Source organism: Hirundo rustica, chromosome 11 (assembly GCF_015227805.2).
Source record: "Hirundo rustica isolate bHirRus1 chromosome 11, bHirRus1.pri.v3, whole genome shotgun sequence".
Lineage (NCBI taxonomy): Eukaryota > Metazoa > Chordata > Aves > Passeriformes > Hirundinidae > Hirundo > Hirundo rustica.
This window is the reverse complement of record NC_053460.1, coordinates 8,752,037-8,768,877: the sequence shown is the minus strand read 5'-3', so window position 1 is coordinate 8,768,877 and position 16,841 is coordinate 8,752,037. Positions and strand designations below refer to the sequence as shown.

The 16,841-nt window shown below is 48.1% G+C and overlaps 1 protein-coding gene across 5 annotated transcripts in view; it reads left to right on the top strand.

Annotated features, from left to right (window-relative positions):
* Nucleotides 1-3,938, top strand: part of OSGIN1 (oxidative stress induced growth inhibitor 1) — a 55,644-nt gene extending 51,706 nt beyond the window's left edge. For all 5 annotated transcript variants that reach the window (XM_040074971.2, XM_058422034.1, XM_040074970.2 and 2 more), the window contains 3 exons: nucleotides 260-451; nucleotides 790-881; nucleotides 1,543-3,938. In XM_040074971.2, coding sequence (XP_039930905.1) covers nucleotides 260-451; nucleotides 790-881; nucleotides 1,543-2,536 — 1,278 coding nt within the window. In that variant the 3' untranslated portion in view covers nucleotides 2,537-3,938. The remainder of the gene's footprint in view (nucleotides 1-259; nucleotides 452-789; nucleotides 882-1,542) is intronic.
* Nucleotides 3,939-16,841: the final 12,903 nt, after the last annotated feature.

Below are 16,841 nucleotides of genomic sequence, written 5' to 3'. Positions count from 1 at the left end.
TTGGGTTTTCAAGGTACACAGACAGAATGAGCCTTAAGCAAATTTTGCTTTGTAGTCCAGATGTCCCTTGTATGAAATGCCAGCATTGCTGCTAAGATCCTCGAGGCGGCCCTTGGGCAAGAGCAGGTCTGTGTGCCAGTAAATGAGCTGCCCAAACACACCAAACCCACGGATCAGAGATGCTGGAGATGCTGGAGTTACAAGCAGTCTGCTGCCTGCCAGTACATGCACTTTGAGCATCTGGTCTTTCTCTCTCTAGGATTTGGAGTATCTGTCTGAAGGCTTGGAGGGACGATCCCACAGCCCTGTGGCTCTTCTGTTTGACACTCTGCAGCGTCCAGACACAGATCTCGGTGGGACAGCAGAATCTGTGCTCACTTGGTGGCATGAGCCTGACAGAGCCATCCCCCACCTGGTCCTTGGCAGAAATCCTCCTGGAGGTGCCTGGCACGTAAGTGAATTGGAGCCAGCTGGGGTCTGTGTGCTGTGTAACACCCAAATGTGTGGACTGGAGAGAGAAAAGCTCCCCTAAAATGCCAGTCAGTCATGTTACATTTTATAGATATATAGACAAGTGCAAGTTTAAAAGGAAAACAAGCATGAGAGGCCTTTCTATTCCCCATCTCTTGTTCTCTTGGATGGTTTCATCCATGGATGGTTTCATCCATGACTGCAGATTGGAGGAAATTACCAATTTTATCATCTGTGCCGTACTGAAACACAGAAAAGTTGCCTTTCACTTTTTACATTTAAAAAATTAAAGTAATTTTTCTCTGCTTCTTGTTCCAGTCTATAGAGGGCTCTATGGTTACCCTGAGCAAAGGGGAATGGATGGGACTCCCAGATCTCCCTTTCAAAGAATGGTTAAAGCAGAAGAGAAGGTGAGATATCCATGTGTTTGCAAACATCTGGAGATTTGTAGAGAACCTGGAATGGACTTCTTGAATGTAGCTACCCATCTGTTATGGATGATTTTAGTGAGAGAAAGGTCACCCTCCTACACCCCCAAAACCATTCTATTCTACACTGAGTGATTCAGATAATGTTACATACAGTGCTGCTTGGAATGTGTCCTTCTCCACACCCATGGGGGAGAGAAATCCGTGACCATGGGTTCTGAGCAAAGCCTGACAGCATGGTCCCCTGGCTTCTACTGCTGCTGCCCCTGATGACAAACATCAGCAGCTCAGCTACCGTGCATTCTCTGAGGTGCTGCTTCCCTTGACACGTGTCACAATTGGTCATAAGAATTCCAGGAGTTAAAAATTGAATGGAAGCAAGATATTAGAGTAAGGCTTAAATAACCAACCATGTTCCTGGGGTTGGGATTAGTGCTAGAGAAAGCTGCCTCTGTCCAACAGCTTCTGGACATGACTGTTGGCTCTAAATGCCAGGAATAACTTTGCTGAAGCCAGGGAAACTAGATCTGTCTTCTCTGGTAGTGCCAAAATAGATGGCTCTAGGACACATTCAGTGCAAGGGGGGACAAATTCCAGTCTCTTACTTAACTGCTGCTTGACCTTTGTTTGTACTTTATTACAGAGGCCTCAGAAACAATAGAGCCACAGCAGAGGACATTGCTCAATATTACCAACACTATGTGATGAAGAAAGGCCTGCAGAAGAATTTCAGATGGGGCACCGTTGTGACCTCTGTGAGGAAAGTGAGTGCAGAGAGCATCTCCAACCACACCCAGAAAGATCTGCAGGAGGATAGTGACTCACTCTGGAACTCTAATGAGAAAAGCACAGAGATCTTTCAGGTGGATGGATTTTTCAAAACTGTGGAAGGTGATAAAGAGCCCTTCACCATCTACGCAGAGAATGTGGTTTTGGCTACAGGAACATATGACAATCCTACCTGGCTCGGAGTCAAGGGAGAAAACCTTTCCTATGTCCACCACCAGCTGTCTGCCCTAGAGGAAGCAGTGAAGAACAACAGTGTTGGCATCATGTCAGACCCAGTCTTGATTGTAGGTGCTGGTCTGACAGCTGCTGATGCGATTCTCTTTGCTCACCATTGCAATATTCCAGTAATCCATGCTTTTCGGAGACGAGTCACTGATCCAGGCCTTATTTTTAATCAGCTCCCCAAAATGATGTACCCTGAATACCACAAAGTCCATCAGATGATGAAAGAACAGACAGCTGCCTGTGCTGGGCCCTATGAGTGCTACATCAGCCTCCCTGAACACCACGTGCTCTCCTTTGGCAAGGACAAGAAATGCATCTTGCAAGACAAGAATGGCTGTCAGAAGGCTTATAAAATTTCCATGGCTCTTGTTCTAACTGGCTCAAACCCCAACCTCTCCTTCCTGCCAAATAATGGCATTGACTTGGCAATAGACAGTGACCAGCCAGTCAATTCAAAGAGGAATCCCATAGATGTTGATCCATTCACCTATGAGTGCACTCAGGAGAAAGGGCTCTATGCTCTGGGACCTCTAGCAGGAGATAACTTTGTTCGCTTTGTGCAGGGAGGGGCTCTGGCTGCTGCCAGCTCCCTGGCAAAGAAAGCCAACAAAAATCCCCCCTAACAAAAAGCCCCATCCCTGTACTGCCTGTACCTGGATGGGTTAGTGATCTTGCCGTGGAGCAGCAGATCATCTGATTTGTACATCCTCAAATCTAAAGGCCGTTCCTGGTACTCTTCAAGGATATTTGGAGAGTTAGTAAGTTCTTGCCAAGTTATTTGAGAAGATTGAGTGACCAAATGAAGGGGGGGTTCCACACACAGCATTACCTTCAATTCCTGAGAATTCAGCTCCTTTTCTGCACAGCTGTGCTCGGTTACTGGGACTGAAGCTTGTGCCTAGAAGAGCAAGGGGCAAGACAGGAATTGCTCTTCTGTCTAAAACCCTCCAGGTGACTGAAAATTGGATTGAGGAATCAATGTTCATTATTTTCAGATAGCAGGCCCACAACACTGTGTCTGTTGGTGTCTTATGGTGTTTTGTCATGAAACAGAGTAAACTGACCTGGTTTTATTTACTCTTGTGGTTTGGCTGTACGTTCTTGTTAGGCCAGAAATCACTGCCAGGTGCTGCAGGTACCTCTTTGGCACATGGAGGGGTACTCTGCAAGTGACAACTGACATACAAACATTCAAAATTGTATTGAATCACTGACACCAGCAACAAGTAATATATGATTAAAAAAAAAAAAAAAATCAAGAGATTCCTGTAATGGGTGTTTCTCCTTCCTACGAAGAAATGGTACTGAGTTGCAAATACTTGGTTTGCTATCTTGTAGCTTCCTGCTTTCTGAATCCTAAACCTGTGATAGCCAAACTCTTGGCAGCTGCTGTAGAGACAAGCAGAACTAAAGGGGAGCTGCAAGTCTGTCTTGGAACTGTCCACATACTGTATGGGGCTTCTGCTGCATAGAGTATTCTGGAAAGGTGCAATATGTTATATACTGGGTGAATTACAAATGTATTATGTTTTTTTTTTTAAAAAATATATTATTTGTATAAGAGGGAAAATGGCACAGTCACTTTTTGGTAGCTTTATGCTATAGATATAGATATGTATCTCAACTTTTTATACTGTTTTTCTAAAAGATTTTTATTCACAGAATATTTTGTTACGGTCTTTCAGTCTGTTCTGAATGAGCTGGGGTGGATGGCAATGATACCCTATATAGTAAGCAGCATTCTCAACAGACCTACAGGGGTTTTCATAGATTTCACAGGAAAAACTGCAGTCATTGTTCATTTAATTTGATGAAAAAACAGACTCTGCTTCCTGTGCTGCACTGAAACTCACTGACACCACAAGTCTCTGAAAAGCGAAGTGGAATGAGACATCTGTAAATGAATTGGCCTGAAGCTGAGATGTGGGAAGGGCTTGTCTGTGATGTTACTCTGTCACACTTGAATCATTTTTCTGACTGACTATTCTTGTATAAAAACTTTCCAATAAAGTGATTTCAGACTTATCTTGTGTTTGTTTTAACTCTGAATCTCTGACCCAGAGAAGACCTAATGAATGAATTGTTCATCACCACCATCTTCTTGGTAATACCAGGGCAAGGTTTGTGCCTGCTAAATCCTTCATCCTTGTGTTCCCTAGGAGGACCTTACTGTGAATTTTCTCTCTATGTATTTTGGCTCTCCATGGATGAAGAACCCTTGTAAAGCACCATGCCTGTCTCTTGTGGGGCTAAGACAATGTCAAACCAGGCTATTTGCCAAGCTTGTTCTTGCCTGGGGGATCTTACATCTCTCTCCTGTTCACCTGCTCTCTCCTGTCTGCAAAACAACCCCAGATTACAGCCTAGACCAGTAAGTCAGTAAAGGCAGTTTAGATCAGAAGGGGCATTTGAAGGTCTCTGGTCCAACCCCACTAAAGTTAGAAGTTGCTCAGTTAGACCTGGTTGCTCAGAGCCTTGTTGGGGAAAGCTTTGAACACTTCCAGGATAGAGATTGCGCTGTCAAGGTTTGATTGCCCCTCTCAACATCTTACCACCTTTGTTGTTGAGAACTGTAAGATATTTTCTTAACTAGTTGAATTGTCCTTATTGCAGTTTATCTACTGCCTCTTTGTTTGGTGGTTTGGGGTTTTTTCACTGCACAGCTCTGTGAGGAGTCTTGTTCAATGTGTTAAAATACCAATACTCACTCTTCTCTGCAGGCTGAGGCTGAAGTGCCCTCAGTATTTTGTGAACACAGAAGAGTGGAGGGAATGGGTTTCCTGGTCTGTGTTGCTCACTGTCCAAAGGAGCGGCAATGCCCCCAGGGCTCTCTTTGGCAACATTACTCTGCATGAACTGGTACTTTCCTCTGATTCTGCTATCCTGGCAATGTGGGCATGCCAAAGAAAGGATAATGTGGTTCTGTGATCTTCTGCAGCTAACCTTTGCTTGAAAAAAGTTCAGTGATCAATGCTCACCTCTCTGAAAATGTTGGGTTTGGTTACACCTTCCCACCTCAGAAGCAAATGAGGAGGAGACCGAAAGCCAAAGAGCATTTAAAAAAACCAAGGGGCATTGGAGTGTGCTGGGAATAAGGTCATAAGATTGGTGCCAAGTGAAAGGCTGCCCTTGCCGTCACCGAGATCGAAGTCGCAGTGTTCATGCTGATCATTCCTGTCCCATATTGCTTTATGCTGAGCTAATTTGCCCTGCACTGGAGAGCTCTAACTAGGTCAGCAGCCTGAGCTCGCGTGTCAGTTTTAAATAACCTCCTTTCCTGCCCAAGAGGGACGAGCTAATTGCCTACCCCGTGCAGGACCGGATAGGGAAGTGGTTCCACAATTGATGCTTAGAAAATATCCCACGTTCTGCCCACGAGGGATGTCAAAGTAGGAGATCTCAATAGCAGAATTGGTGGTTTAGTCATCAACTGCAGGTCCTCAGGGCAAGGCTGTGTGCTTCTAATCCAAGTTGTCATTCAGTTCTCCGTATCCAGGGAGGCAACGATGAATTATTGTTCCAAAACAATCAGCTGTGAGAGTCAACAGACACCGGCTTCGTTATGAGTGGAATTCACCCAAGCATTCTAACCTTGACCTGCAGCATGTGACAGCACCAGGAATAAAACCAGCCTCCTCCTGGGCGCTCTGCACAGCCACGCTCTGCCGGCGATGGTGACGCAGCTCCGTCCGGTGATGCCGTAAACGCTTCAGCCCCGTTTCCAGGGCTGCTGGTGTGCCCAGCCCGGGGCTTGCCCTGGTGAGCCAGCGGGGTACTGAACCCCAGAGACCACCCTGCCTCTCTTCTGTCCCCTGCAAGTCATTCGCTGTCCTCTCCCTGCTGCCCCCTGGGAAAGGTCCACAGCCGCAGTGACCAGAGCAGGTCCGTCAGGAAGCCTCAAGCACAGCCCTGCCCAGCTCAGGTTGGACGGAGTAGATTGGTTTCACCATACAGAGCTCTGGCTGCAGCTAAGAAGGGATGCTCATCCCGCCACAACGAGGGCTCCATGTCAGGGACTCATTTTCCCTTCCTCAGGGCTCCTCAGCCTCCTTTGGTCCCCAGCTGTATCCTTGCAGAACAAGTTCCTGAGACCTGCTGGTACCTGCCAGGAAAAATGGAAAATGATGCCTTCAGAACCCAAATGAAGATCTGAAGTTTACCAACAAGACAAAAACCCAGAATTGTGATATTCTGATTTTATTGTATTTGTGAGTCCTTGCAGTCAGGGCTGATGCATTTTAAACTCACCTATGAGCGTGGCAGAACTGACTGTACAAGTCTGAACTCGGGTATATTTATTATGCAATTAAAATACAAACTTACTGCTTCTGCTTTTTGCTTTGGTGAAGGAAGGTCTTGTGAGATGTCAGAGCATGTTCATTGAGAGCTTTTGCTTCTTAAATGAAGGGAAGGGTGGCCTCTTTTTAAAAGGAGCCATCTTTCATGTATCGCCTGAATTGAAATAATTTCAGTAAAATATTCTTGCAAGTTCCTTTGATTGTTCAGCCTTCACTTTCTTGGCAGCACTTCTGTCTTTGAGCACAGGACTAAATCCAGCCACATCTTGGCCAGACCGCCCTATTTAAAAGATCTACAGAGCATTAGGATACATTGCAAGTCCAATGATTGCTTAATTCTTAGCTTTATAAGGGCCCTTAGGGAGCTGTCAGGCTGTTGCAGATGTCATGCTTTAAATTAACCTTTTTTATTTGTGAAATACAGATATTTGTGGGCAGGCCAGCAGCCAGCACATCGCTGCTGACTGACAGCTCCTGGGGTCAGGCTGAGCTGTTTGTCACTGGGGCACTTGGGGAGTGGTGGGAGAGTCTTCTAGCAGAAGAGGTTCCAAGGTGGAGCCAACCCTGGAGGCTCCAGGGCAAAATATCTCACTTCCAGGGCTCTTATGCAACCCATGAAGGTGGAAGAAAGCTCCTGGCTAGAGAGCAGCTAAGTGGGGAGAAAAAAAAGAGCACAAATTTTGTTGCTGTTGTTGGCTGGCTCCTGCCTTCTGCCAGTCTGGAAAACTGCAAGGGATCCTCTGTCCAGGAAGAGTTTCCTATGACATTCCTGGGGGCAAGCCCTTAGGGCTAGCACAAAACCTGGGTGGTTTGATATGCAACTCAGAGAGATTCTGAGAGATTCTGAGAGATTCTGAGAGATTCTGCTCTGGCATGAGAAGGAAAACACCTCGCAGGTGTTCTGCCTCTGTATGAATGTGCTCTTGTGCTCCACATGGGCACCCACGTTACACAGCTTGGCTCAGGAAGAAGGACCAACAAGTATTTTGATTTACAGGAGCAGAGCAGGCAGCCCTCATGAACTTTTTGCAAATGAAGCAGAATGGGTTTTGTTTTCCAGGCCATTTTTTTCTGGTTGCATTCATTTCTTGGAAGCACTGTCAACAGTTCTACTTTGTTTTATGTCTACGCCACAGCAAGCTGGAAACAAGGGAGGGGAGGGGAATGGCAGCAACCATGCAGGGGCAGCGTGGCCCTGCTCCACAGCCAGCATCACTGCCAGCTGGGAAACTGCTCTGGAAGCTGACAGGGCTATTTACTTAAGATATTTACCCTACAGGTGAATTTCCATATCTCAGTCTCACTGGAAGTGAAGGTGTTGGGAAAATACCTGCAGGAACCACCTTTGGGGACAGGGATGCAGCTGCAGGGGTGCGGTCCTGGTGGCCAGGCACAGCCCAGCTCTGGTGTTGGTGCTGTTCTTTCAGGGCACAGCCCAGCTCTGGTGTTGTTGTGTCAGGGCACAGCCCAGCTCTGGTGGTGGTGCTGTTCTTTCAGGTCACAGCCCAGCTCTGGTGGTGGTGCTGTTCTTTCAGGGCACAGCCCAGCTCTGGTGTTGGTGCTGTTCTGCCAGGGCACAGCCCAGCTCTGGTGGTGGTGCTGTTCTTTCAGGGCACAGCCCAGCTCTGGTGGTGGTGCTGTTCTTTCAGGTCACAGCCCAGCTCTGGTGGTGGTGCTGTTCTTTCAGGGCACAGCCCAGCTCTGGTGTTGGTGCTGTTGTGTCAGGGCACAGCCCAGCTCTGCTGTTGGTGCTGTTGTGTCAGGGCACAGCCCAGCTCTGGTGTTGGTGCTGTTCTTTCAGGGCACAGCCCAGCTCTGGTGTTGTTGTGTCAGGGCACAGCCCAGCTCTGGTGTTGGTGCTGTTCTTTCAGGGCACAGCCCAGCTCTGGTGTTGTTGTTGTGTCAGGGCACAGCCCAGCTCTGGTGTTGGTGCTGTTTTTTCAGGGCACAGCCCAGCTCTGCCCTGGGTAGAGCCGGGCCAGGCACAGCCTTAGAGCTGGGCCAGCTCAAGGGGGGGCTCTGCTTGGTGAGAGAGCTGGGAATGCAATCTGGGAGTGAAGTTCACCAGGGCCTGTGAGCGTGGAAAGCGGCTGCTGATGACGAAGTGCAGATTTGGGGATTTTGTATCGGGTAACTTTCCAAATTTGAGTTGTGCTTTTGTAACCCACTGAACCTTTTGCCGGAGAGGCAAACTTTAACCAGAGGACAAGCAAAGGGCAGGAGGGAATCATCCCTATAATGGCAGATAAATAGAAAACCAGGACAGCTGCGTTTTGTTTTATGAGACCACAGGCAGTTTTAGGCCTAAAACATTCATTCTTTTCGAGAGCCAGCCCAGTGGAGCAAACCTCATTTGCAACTTGGCATTAATACCCGAGTTATCCAGCATTACCGTAACTCGGAGTCAGCAGAGGTCTCAGAGGCACAGAGAGCTTTCAAAGCTAATAAACCAACCGATAGATCTTTCTACTGAAAAAAGCCAGGGAATTTGTATGCCACCAAAAAAAAAAAAAAAAAAATAAAATCTTTGGTATTTTTCTGGGGTAATAAATGGACTTTCCATTTTAAACATTAAGATCTAGCAAAACCAAGCAATGACAAAGTGCTGGGATGCTGAGTGCAGATGCCCCAGTGGCTGCAGTGCCCTGAAAGCACCCTGGTCTGTGCCAGGTTCATCCCATCCCTCATCCGGGCATCCTGCTTGGGGACCAGTGGGGACACAGGGGCTGCCAGGCCTTGTCCAGCTGGGAGGAACACAGTGGGATGGACTTTGTGACACTGGAGGGACGAGATCTTTGTCTTCCCAAGCTGCAATGGTGGCTGCAAAAAAGATGGACGAGTAAAGTTGCACAAGGTGAACGTAGCAGTGTTGTTTCTAAGCAAATCTGAATTGTTGGAAAGTTCATGCCACGTGAATCCCTCATGTTGTGCAACTGAGTTTTCTTTTGTTTCTTTTTTTTTCTTTTCTTTTCCTATCTGGTTGTGGGGATGCCAGGGGTGGATTTGCTGTTTTATCAAGCCGCAGCCTGGGAAGAGAAGCAGCGCTGGCAGATGCTGACGCGTCGAGGATTTCACAGCTGATGCTGCTGAGCAGCTCTTAGGGTGGGACACGCTGTGGGCTCACTCCCACGAGGGGGTGAGTGCCAGCCCTGCCTGGAGCTGGCAGCCCCCACCAGGGCACATGGAGGTGCCTGCCTGCGATGGGGGCAGTGCAGATGGGAGAGGTTTGGCAGCGTCTGCCTCTGAAAGTAGAAAATCCAAGGAAAGGGAAACTGGATATGCAGGGTATCCGCTCCTCAGCAGTTTTCCTGCAGCTCTTGGGAAGGAGGGGGCAGCATGGGCAGGAGGGCAGAGCCAGTCCTGGGCACTGTGGTGGGAACATGATTCCAAGCTCAGATGTCACAATTGAAGTTTTCCCTGAGCCCTTTCCAGCACCTGTTTGCCAAACTCCCTTTGAAGGTGCTGAAGCAGCTTTCCTGTAAATGCTGCTCTTGTCACAGGATCTCTGCCCAGGAAATTGGAGTGATAATAAACAGTAAGACACATGAGCAGTGAGAGGGAAGGGTGGCATTTCACATGAATGAATTACAGGTGATGGACACTGCCTGAAGTACCCTACTTGCAAAAACATCCTTCATGCCCCTTATTGCATCTTCATGAAGCTTGAGCAAGAGGTTTCTCAGGAGGGTGAATAACTGGCATTGTTTTTGCTGGCTGGACTATAACTAGGATGGCTTGGGGCAGCACGTTAAAGCAGGATGCAACCTCTGCAATATATTGACCTGATCAAATGGGAAGTATTAAGAAGGATTTCTCCTCTGAAAAGAAAATCTTTAAAATCCTTCTTCTGTTTTACATGGAGGGGAAAGTAAGACCTTTGGAAAAGTTTCGCTAAAAACAGAAGCAGAAAGCAGCATTTGATCAGGGACTTACAGCAGAGCCTCAGACATTTCAGTCTGTGAATGCTGTAACCTTTGGTATTTTATGGTGCATTTCTGGTCCCCTTTTGGGTTAGTGCTCCATCTCAAGGCTGGGATAAATTTCAGAATAGTGTTACACCAGAACTGATTTCTTCCTCTGCATAATTCTAAGTTCAGTGAACTGATATTTATAAGAAACAAAAGAGATTCCCAGACTATGTTGTGAGGCTCTGCAGCAACATTTTGTACTGATTTATAGTGAGGATTACTGTCACCCTGAAGTTGATATAAGTCCTCATTCATGAAAACAGAAATATTTATATAAGTATTTTTGGGGGGAGTTGGAGAAGCAAGAGTCTGAGAAAAAGTTCAAGTTATATAAACAAATACTCTCTGTCTGATGTAACACTGCAAATACCTCATCTACTGAGTAATCTGGATATGACATAACAAGGGAGCTGGATGAGAGAGGGCCGAGTGAATTGTTCTCATCCTGAAACAAAGGAAATAACTCAAAAGGAGGTAGAATTGCCCATTCCCAGGCTTCCCTGTGACTCTCCTTGTGCTCTGTTATGTTCATTTCCGCCAAAAATTTCCTCTTCCTTTAAACAATGCAGTGGATACCCCTCTGTCCTTCTGGGAAAAGGCTCATTGCAGAGGAATTGATGCAGCTCTGCTGGAGCAGATCCCCATTTGCAAGTGGAGCATGTGACACTTTCCCCGTGTTAGGTCAGGAAAACTGTGGGATTTGGAAAGCAATCCCACAGCTAAAACAATAAAGCCTGGCTCTGGTCAAATGTCATCACAGATGAACCTTTGCCCCTTCCCTCATGTGTGTGGTTCCAATAGCCTTTAATGCTGCACTGAGCAGGGAAGCAGAAATGCACAGGATAAAATTGTTATGTTAGGGGCTGAATGACTCGGTAAAAGGACTAACACTAAGCATTTTCAATACAGAAATATAATTTTCATATTTCTCTGAGTCCATAATACTCAGATTTTCCAGGAAGATATTTTACTAATTATCTCCTAGTTTGAAGTTCATATTACATAGGGAAAACTCAGTCCATTTGTATCATGACTTGAAACTCACTTGGATGTGTTGGGACTTTTTTCTTTTCTAACAGCTCTTGCAGTAACAAACACCAATATTCTCGATAAACAGTCCATCCTGGGAAACCTGAGTCATGGCCAAGGTTGGCTTAGAAATCCTTGCAGTGGGCAGAGGCAGGTACCCCAGCTAGGATTCAATGTGTCCTAGGGATGGTTTAGCAAATAGTTGTCCAGAACAGGGAACTGAAGGAAAACCTGTAACAGGGCAGAAAAGATGTAAGAGGCCAAAAGACGACAAGCCTGAGGAAATGAACTATTTGAGGAGACTTCCTTGGATTCAGGCTGGAGCATCTGAGCAGCTCTACAGCTGCTGAAGGCTCTTTGGAGGCTGCTTCCATGTACAGCTCTGCTGCTGCTGAGGCAGAAGCCAGCTGGACACGGACTGCATTTTCTTGCTCTCCTTTGGATGAGAAATGCAGTATGTACATGGAAGCAGAGGAGTGATTTTATTACAGGGAGATGGGAAATTATGTTGCTTTTAGTTAAAGGTGGACATTTTCTAGGGATGTTTAACTGCCCTCCACCAACGCCATATGGCCCTTGGATGAAGCTGATGCCTGCTGTGTTGTTAGTCTGGGAAGGGCAGATATTTTGGGAAATACCTGCTGGAAGGGCAGTGCTTCACTGACACATAAAGAGGTTCAAAGAGACCTTTGTGGAAGGCATGGGTGCTTTTATCTTCTCTCTGTTTTCAGCTATTGTAAATCTTAGTTGCACTAAGAACCCCTTGGTGCAGGGCACAGATGAGCATCCTTGTGCTGGGTTAGGAGGCACAGGGTGGTATTTATGGCAGCCTGCTTGCCCAGGGTGGGACTGCTGAGCCCCAGCCCCTGGCCAGCTCACCTCCTTACCTGACAGCAAATGTAAAGATGTCCTGGTGCGAGCTGGTGCTTGTATTTCAGTGAATCTTAAAGCAATCACCGTTTATTTGTGTAAGGAACAGCCCCAAATCCACCCTCCTGGCAGTACCTAATCCACTGCCAGAGCTGGGCTCTGCCCATTCTGAGCATTTTGTGGCTGTTCCTGGGCACGGCTGTCACCCAAGCACGTGATATGGTGAGGGCTGTTTCTGGTGCTGGCATGTGAACCAGCACCAGACTGGGCATGGGCAGCCCACGGCTCGGGGGCAGGATGGAAACATGAGGGCATCACATTGTCAAAAACCCACCCCACAAGTCTTGGAGAAAACCTCCCTTGGCAGGTGCACTCAGAAATGCATGGGACTATTCTAAACTCTATTGATAGCCAAAGCTTTGGTGTTTTGCCTTAAAAATTGAGCATCCAATGCTTTTTTGCAGCTGGCCAGAGGAGATGAACACTGGTGTCTGCATTGTGGGTGTAGGAGGCAGCTCTGCTGCCAGGATGTTGTGATTGCCAGCACAACAGAATATGTCCTAAAATAGGACTGAGGAAGGGGATGGGTCAATAACCCAGCAACATCCATACAGCCATTTTACAGAACTATAGAATCACCACAAAATCCTTGAATGGCTTGGATTGGAAGGGATCCTAAAGATCATCTGGTACTAAAGTCCACCCTTGAGCAGCAACATCTTTCATTAGACCATTTTACCAGAGTCCCATCAAACCTGGCCTTAACCACTTCCAGAGATGAGATAGTCCCAGATTCTCTGGGCAGCCTGTGCCAGGGCCCCACCACCCTCGCAGGGGTGATTGGACACTTTCTAGTGCCCAGTCTAACCCTTCCCTCTGTCAGTTTGAAGCCATTTCCCCTCATCTTGTCACTCCAGGCCCTTGTCCAAAGTCCTTCTCCGACTCTCTTATCTTAGACCCTCTCTAGGAACAGGAAGGGGCTCTAAGGTCTCCCTGGAGGCTTCCCTTCTCCAGGCTGTGCAACCCCAACTCTCCCAGTCTGTCTCCATGGCAGAGGTGTTCCACATCCTTCTTAAGGACCAGGGGCCTCAGCTGGCTGCCTGCAGGGATTTTGCAACCAAGTGTCTCCAGCACCTATTGATAATTTATCTCCCCAACTCCTGAATTTCCTAGCAACGAGATTAGTCCCAGCAATACACAGGGAGTGCATTGTTGGCCAGCCCAGCTGGCCTTGCTCAGGGGCCTCACATGTGCTGGGTGTTTTTCAGCAGTCCATGTGGCCTCTTCCAGTCCCACTCTACCTCTCCCCAAGTCAACAGTCCTCCAGCCTGCTGGTTCTTTGGGACCAAACATGCCTGCTCCTCTCAGGAGTGGTTTTGGGAGACTTGTCTCTCTGCTGCAATCAAATCCTTTATGTCCTTGATGTTTACAATGGGCCATTAAGGTGTGCCCTGGAAAGCTATAAAACAAACAGCTCCGGATTTTTTTTTTTTTTTGTACAGGTTTGATACTAACACCTGGGAATGCTCCACAGCCACGAAGGATATCTAGCAGGACAGGAGCACTGAACTGGGAGTCTGTCTGCTGGGATCGTTTTCAAATACAGCTCCTGGAATCACTTGCCGTAATCCTGGAGGCAAAAGTGAAGCAGTAAATCTGCTGTGACTCAGTGTGCACCTGGCAGAGAAACCTTCAGAAACATTACTGGAAGGTGACAGCTTTATCCTGGATACAGCAGGTGAGGTGCCTGGTGAGAATCCCTCTGAGATTGCTCAGAAAAAAGGGTGAACCCAAATGAGGAGCCAAAACAACCCACAGATGCAACCCACATTGTTTTCTCTGCCACAAAAAAACCAGAGAGAGATTCAGATAGTTCATCTCATTGCAATTGAAGATCCTCTATTTCTGAAGCCCTGGAAGCAAGCTGCTATTTAATAGAGCCACTCTTCAATAATCTGAAGTGCCCCCTGAAGAAAGCTGCTGGGAGATGTCTCAGCAGGGAGCCTTGTGCCCTGGTGCCAGGCATCCTGCCCAGGGCTCACACTGCCTGGTGGCTGTCAGGGGAAATGGGCACCTGCCACGGGAGAGCTGCTGCTCAGGGACCCCTGAAGAATTCTGTCCTTTTGAAACTCAGCTTTCTGCAATGTACTCAGAAATCTGGTTGACCTAGGAGTCATTTGCACTTATAAGTTTAGCATGGTTTCATTGAATATTTCTATTTCTTTTCTATGAGGGAAAGTTAAAAATAATTGGCTTCATGTTTCTGCTAAATGCCTCATACAGCATCATCTACAAAAACATGATTTATTAGGTACACTTGAGTTGGTAAAAGACCTGATAGCTCTTGTATCACTTAAGTTTGAGATTTGCTCTGGATCTTTTTCCTGTGGTCTTCCAGAAGTTGCAAAGTTGAAGCTGCCTGGAGTTTAATTGCCACGCTGTGTCTTGCCATCTGAAATAACTAAGTAGCAGACAGAGGAAGGGCAAACCCCTCCGGATACCTCTCACTTGAGCTGTGAGAGGGTTTTCTCGGCAAACCTGTGCCTGGGAGCCCTGGGAAGCTGCTGCTCCCTGCTGTGCCGAGGGCTTGGCACGTTGTCCTGGCAGCAGGGGCAGCCAGCCCAGGCTCTGGCAGCGATGCTCGGGGCATTTGCACAGAAATGTTGTGGAGATGGTCCCCATCAGGATAACCTGGATGTGCTGTTATGTAATTATCTGGCCAGGGACGGTACAGACATGTTTTCAGGGAAGGGATTCAGCTGTCATGTGAATCCCAGAACACTGATCTGGGCTTGCACAGGGTGGTAAAGCTGCCAGGGCAGGTTTTGCTGGGAAAAAGAGTTTCAGGCTCCTGAAGGTGTGTTCAAACCCAACTAAAAGGATAAAACCTCCGTGTGTGTGATTTAAGATGAAGCTGGAAGTGGGAAGATCAGAGCTGGGATCGTACATTTTGGTAAAAAGATGGCAGGTGAGATGGGGAGGACCAGTGGGTTCTCAGGGGTGATGGGATGTCACACAGAGGCTTTGTGCAAGCAGGGCAGCAGAGACAGGGGTAGCAAGCTAGTAAAAAATATGATTTTCAGGGTTATTCCTAAAGTTATTCCTAAACTTCCACCAATTTTGTGAATAGCTATGGGTTTGTAAACTTCCAAAGACAGAGTGGAAGACAACTGGGGTGGGGGGGGTGGGAGAAGAAAAGAAAAGGAAAAAAAAAAAAAAAAGTAGTGATGCATTGTTTAAAGAATATTATGCTGCGAGGACTGGTTGGAAACAGGCTTGCAACCCTCCCTGAGGTGACCCTGTGTCCATCCCACAGCAGCACAGCTCCCTCTCCTGACTGCAGAGCTCAGCATCCCCAGGATGAGCAGTTATTGTGCAGCGTGAATGTCCTTTAAAGCACGAAAGGATCCATCCCTGCCGGGGGGGATGGGCCAGATTCAGACACGTTAAATCTGTAATTATTGCAGGTTCTCTGCTGAAGTGCAGGGCCCAGTGGGACCTCATCTAGCTCCAACTGTCTCCTCCAATTCTCGTTTAAAGAAAATGTGTGTTTTCCCGAGTGAAGGCTGCTGCCTAAGGAGGGGATGGTGGGTAGGAGCATCTGTCGGCAGCACCTCGGTGTGATGAGCTTCTGACCTTGGCCACAGCATGTGGCCGGGCTCAGCTGGGTGCCCGCCCTCCCTGCTGCCATCCCGTGTCCCAGGGCTGTGCAGGGACATCAGCAGTGCAGGTACCGTGCAAACGCTCCGTGCCCAAACTGCACCCATGTGTCAGTCTGCAACGCTCTGACCTTTTGTCCCCGTGAGATTGTTTTGACATCTTGATTGTCCACCTTCCCCAACTGTTAACAGCTCAGATTATCCCCAGATATTTGGTACTTCTGCTTGTACAAGGGCTTGACAAGTCCTGTCTGTGTTACCCGAGCAGCTTTAATTCACCGGCTTGTCGATGGATAGCTTTGGACAGGAGTGAAAACAAGATTGGTTTCTCACACTGCAAACCGTGTGGTCAGCTCCATCCCCCGGTGCAGCAGTCGGGCGGGATGCTGGATCTGTGCCGGGCTTTGGGAAGGGCACAGAACCGACAGAGGAGTGGAAAGGCGGGCTCCGTCCCACGCTCCCCAGCCGTGCCGCACTCCCCGCGCCGCCGGGGGAGCCCGGCAGGGAATACCCAAAGCTGCCCAGAGGGACGGGCCGGAGGAGCTGGCCCAGGCACGGGGCCACGGGCTCCAGCTCAGAGACAAAGCCCAGGTGTTGCAGACAGCTGGGACTCGTGTCAGAGCCTCACAGTGACCCTCCTGCCGGGATCCCGTTCTCCAGAGCACTGCCGGTACTGAACCCATGGGGACTTTTTGTTGCTGTGAGGGGATAAAACACCAGAAAACAACATTTCTGGAGCCCAGAGCCTCCCTGCAGCCTCAGCATCAGGCACTAGGTGTCCTTGCATGCCGTGCTGTGGATGTGCAGCCTCCCGTGCTGCACAGGCTGCAGGTGGGACATTTCCACCAGGGTGACAACCGCTGGAGGAAGGTGCCCCTTTTCCAGCTCTGGCTTTATGGGACAGAAGGGAAGTTATGGAGGAGAGGCACTTGCTTCACTGCCTGTCTTCCTGCTCCCCTGGGAATGCTGGATCGGGAGCTGCATTGCTTTTGGGCATCATTTTCCATGACATCCCAGCAAGCTCACATCCATAAGCATCCCAGCACCTGCAGCTCAAAGTCACTTCTTGGTGATCCCATTAAATTATTTCAAGAGCAGCCTTTT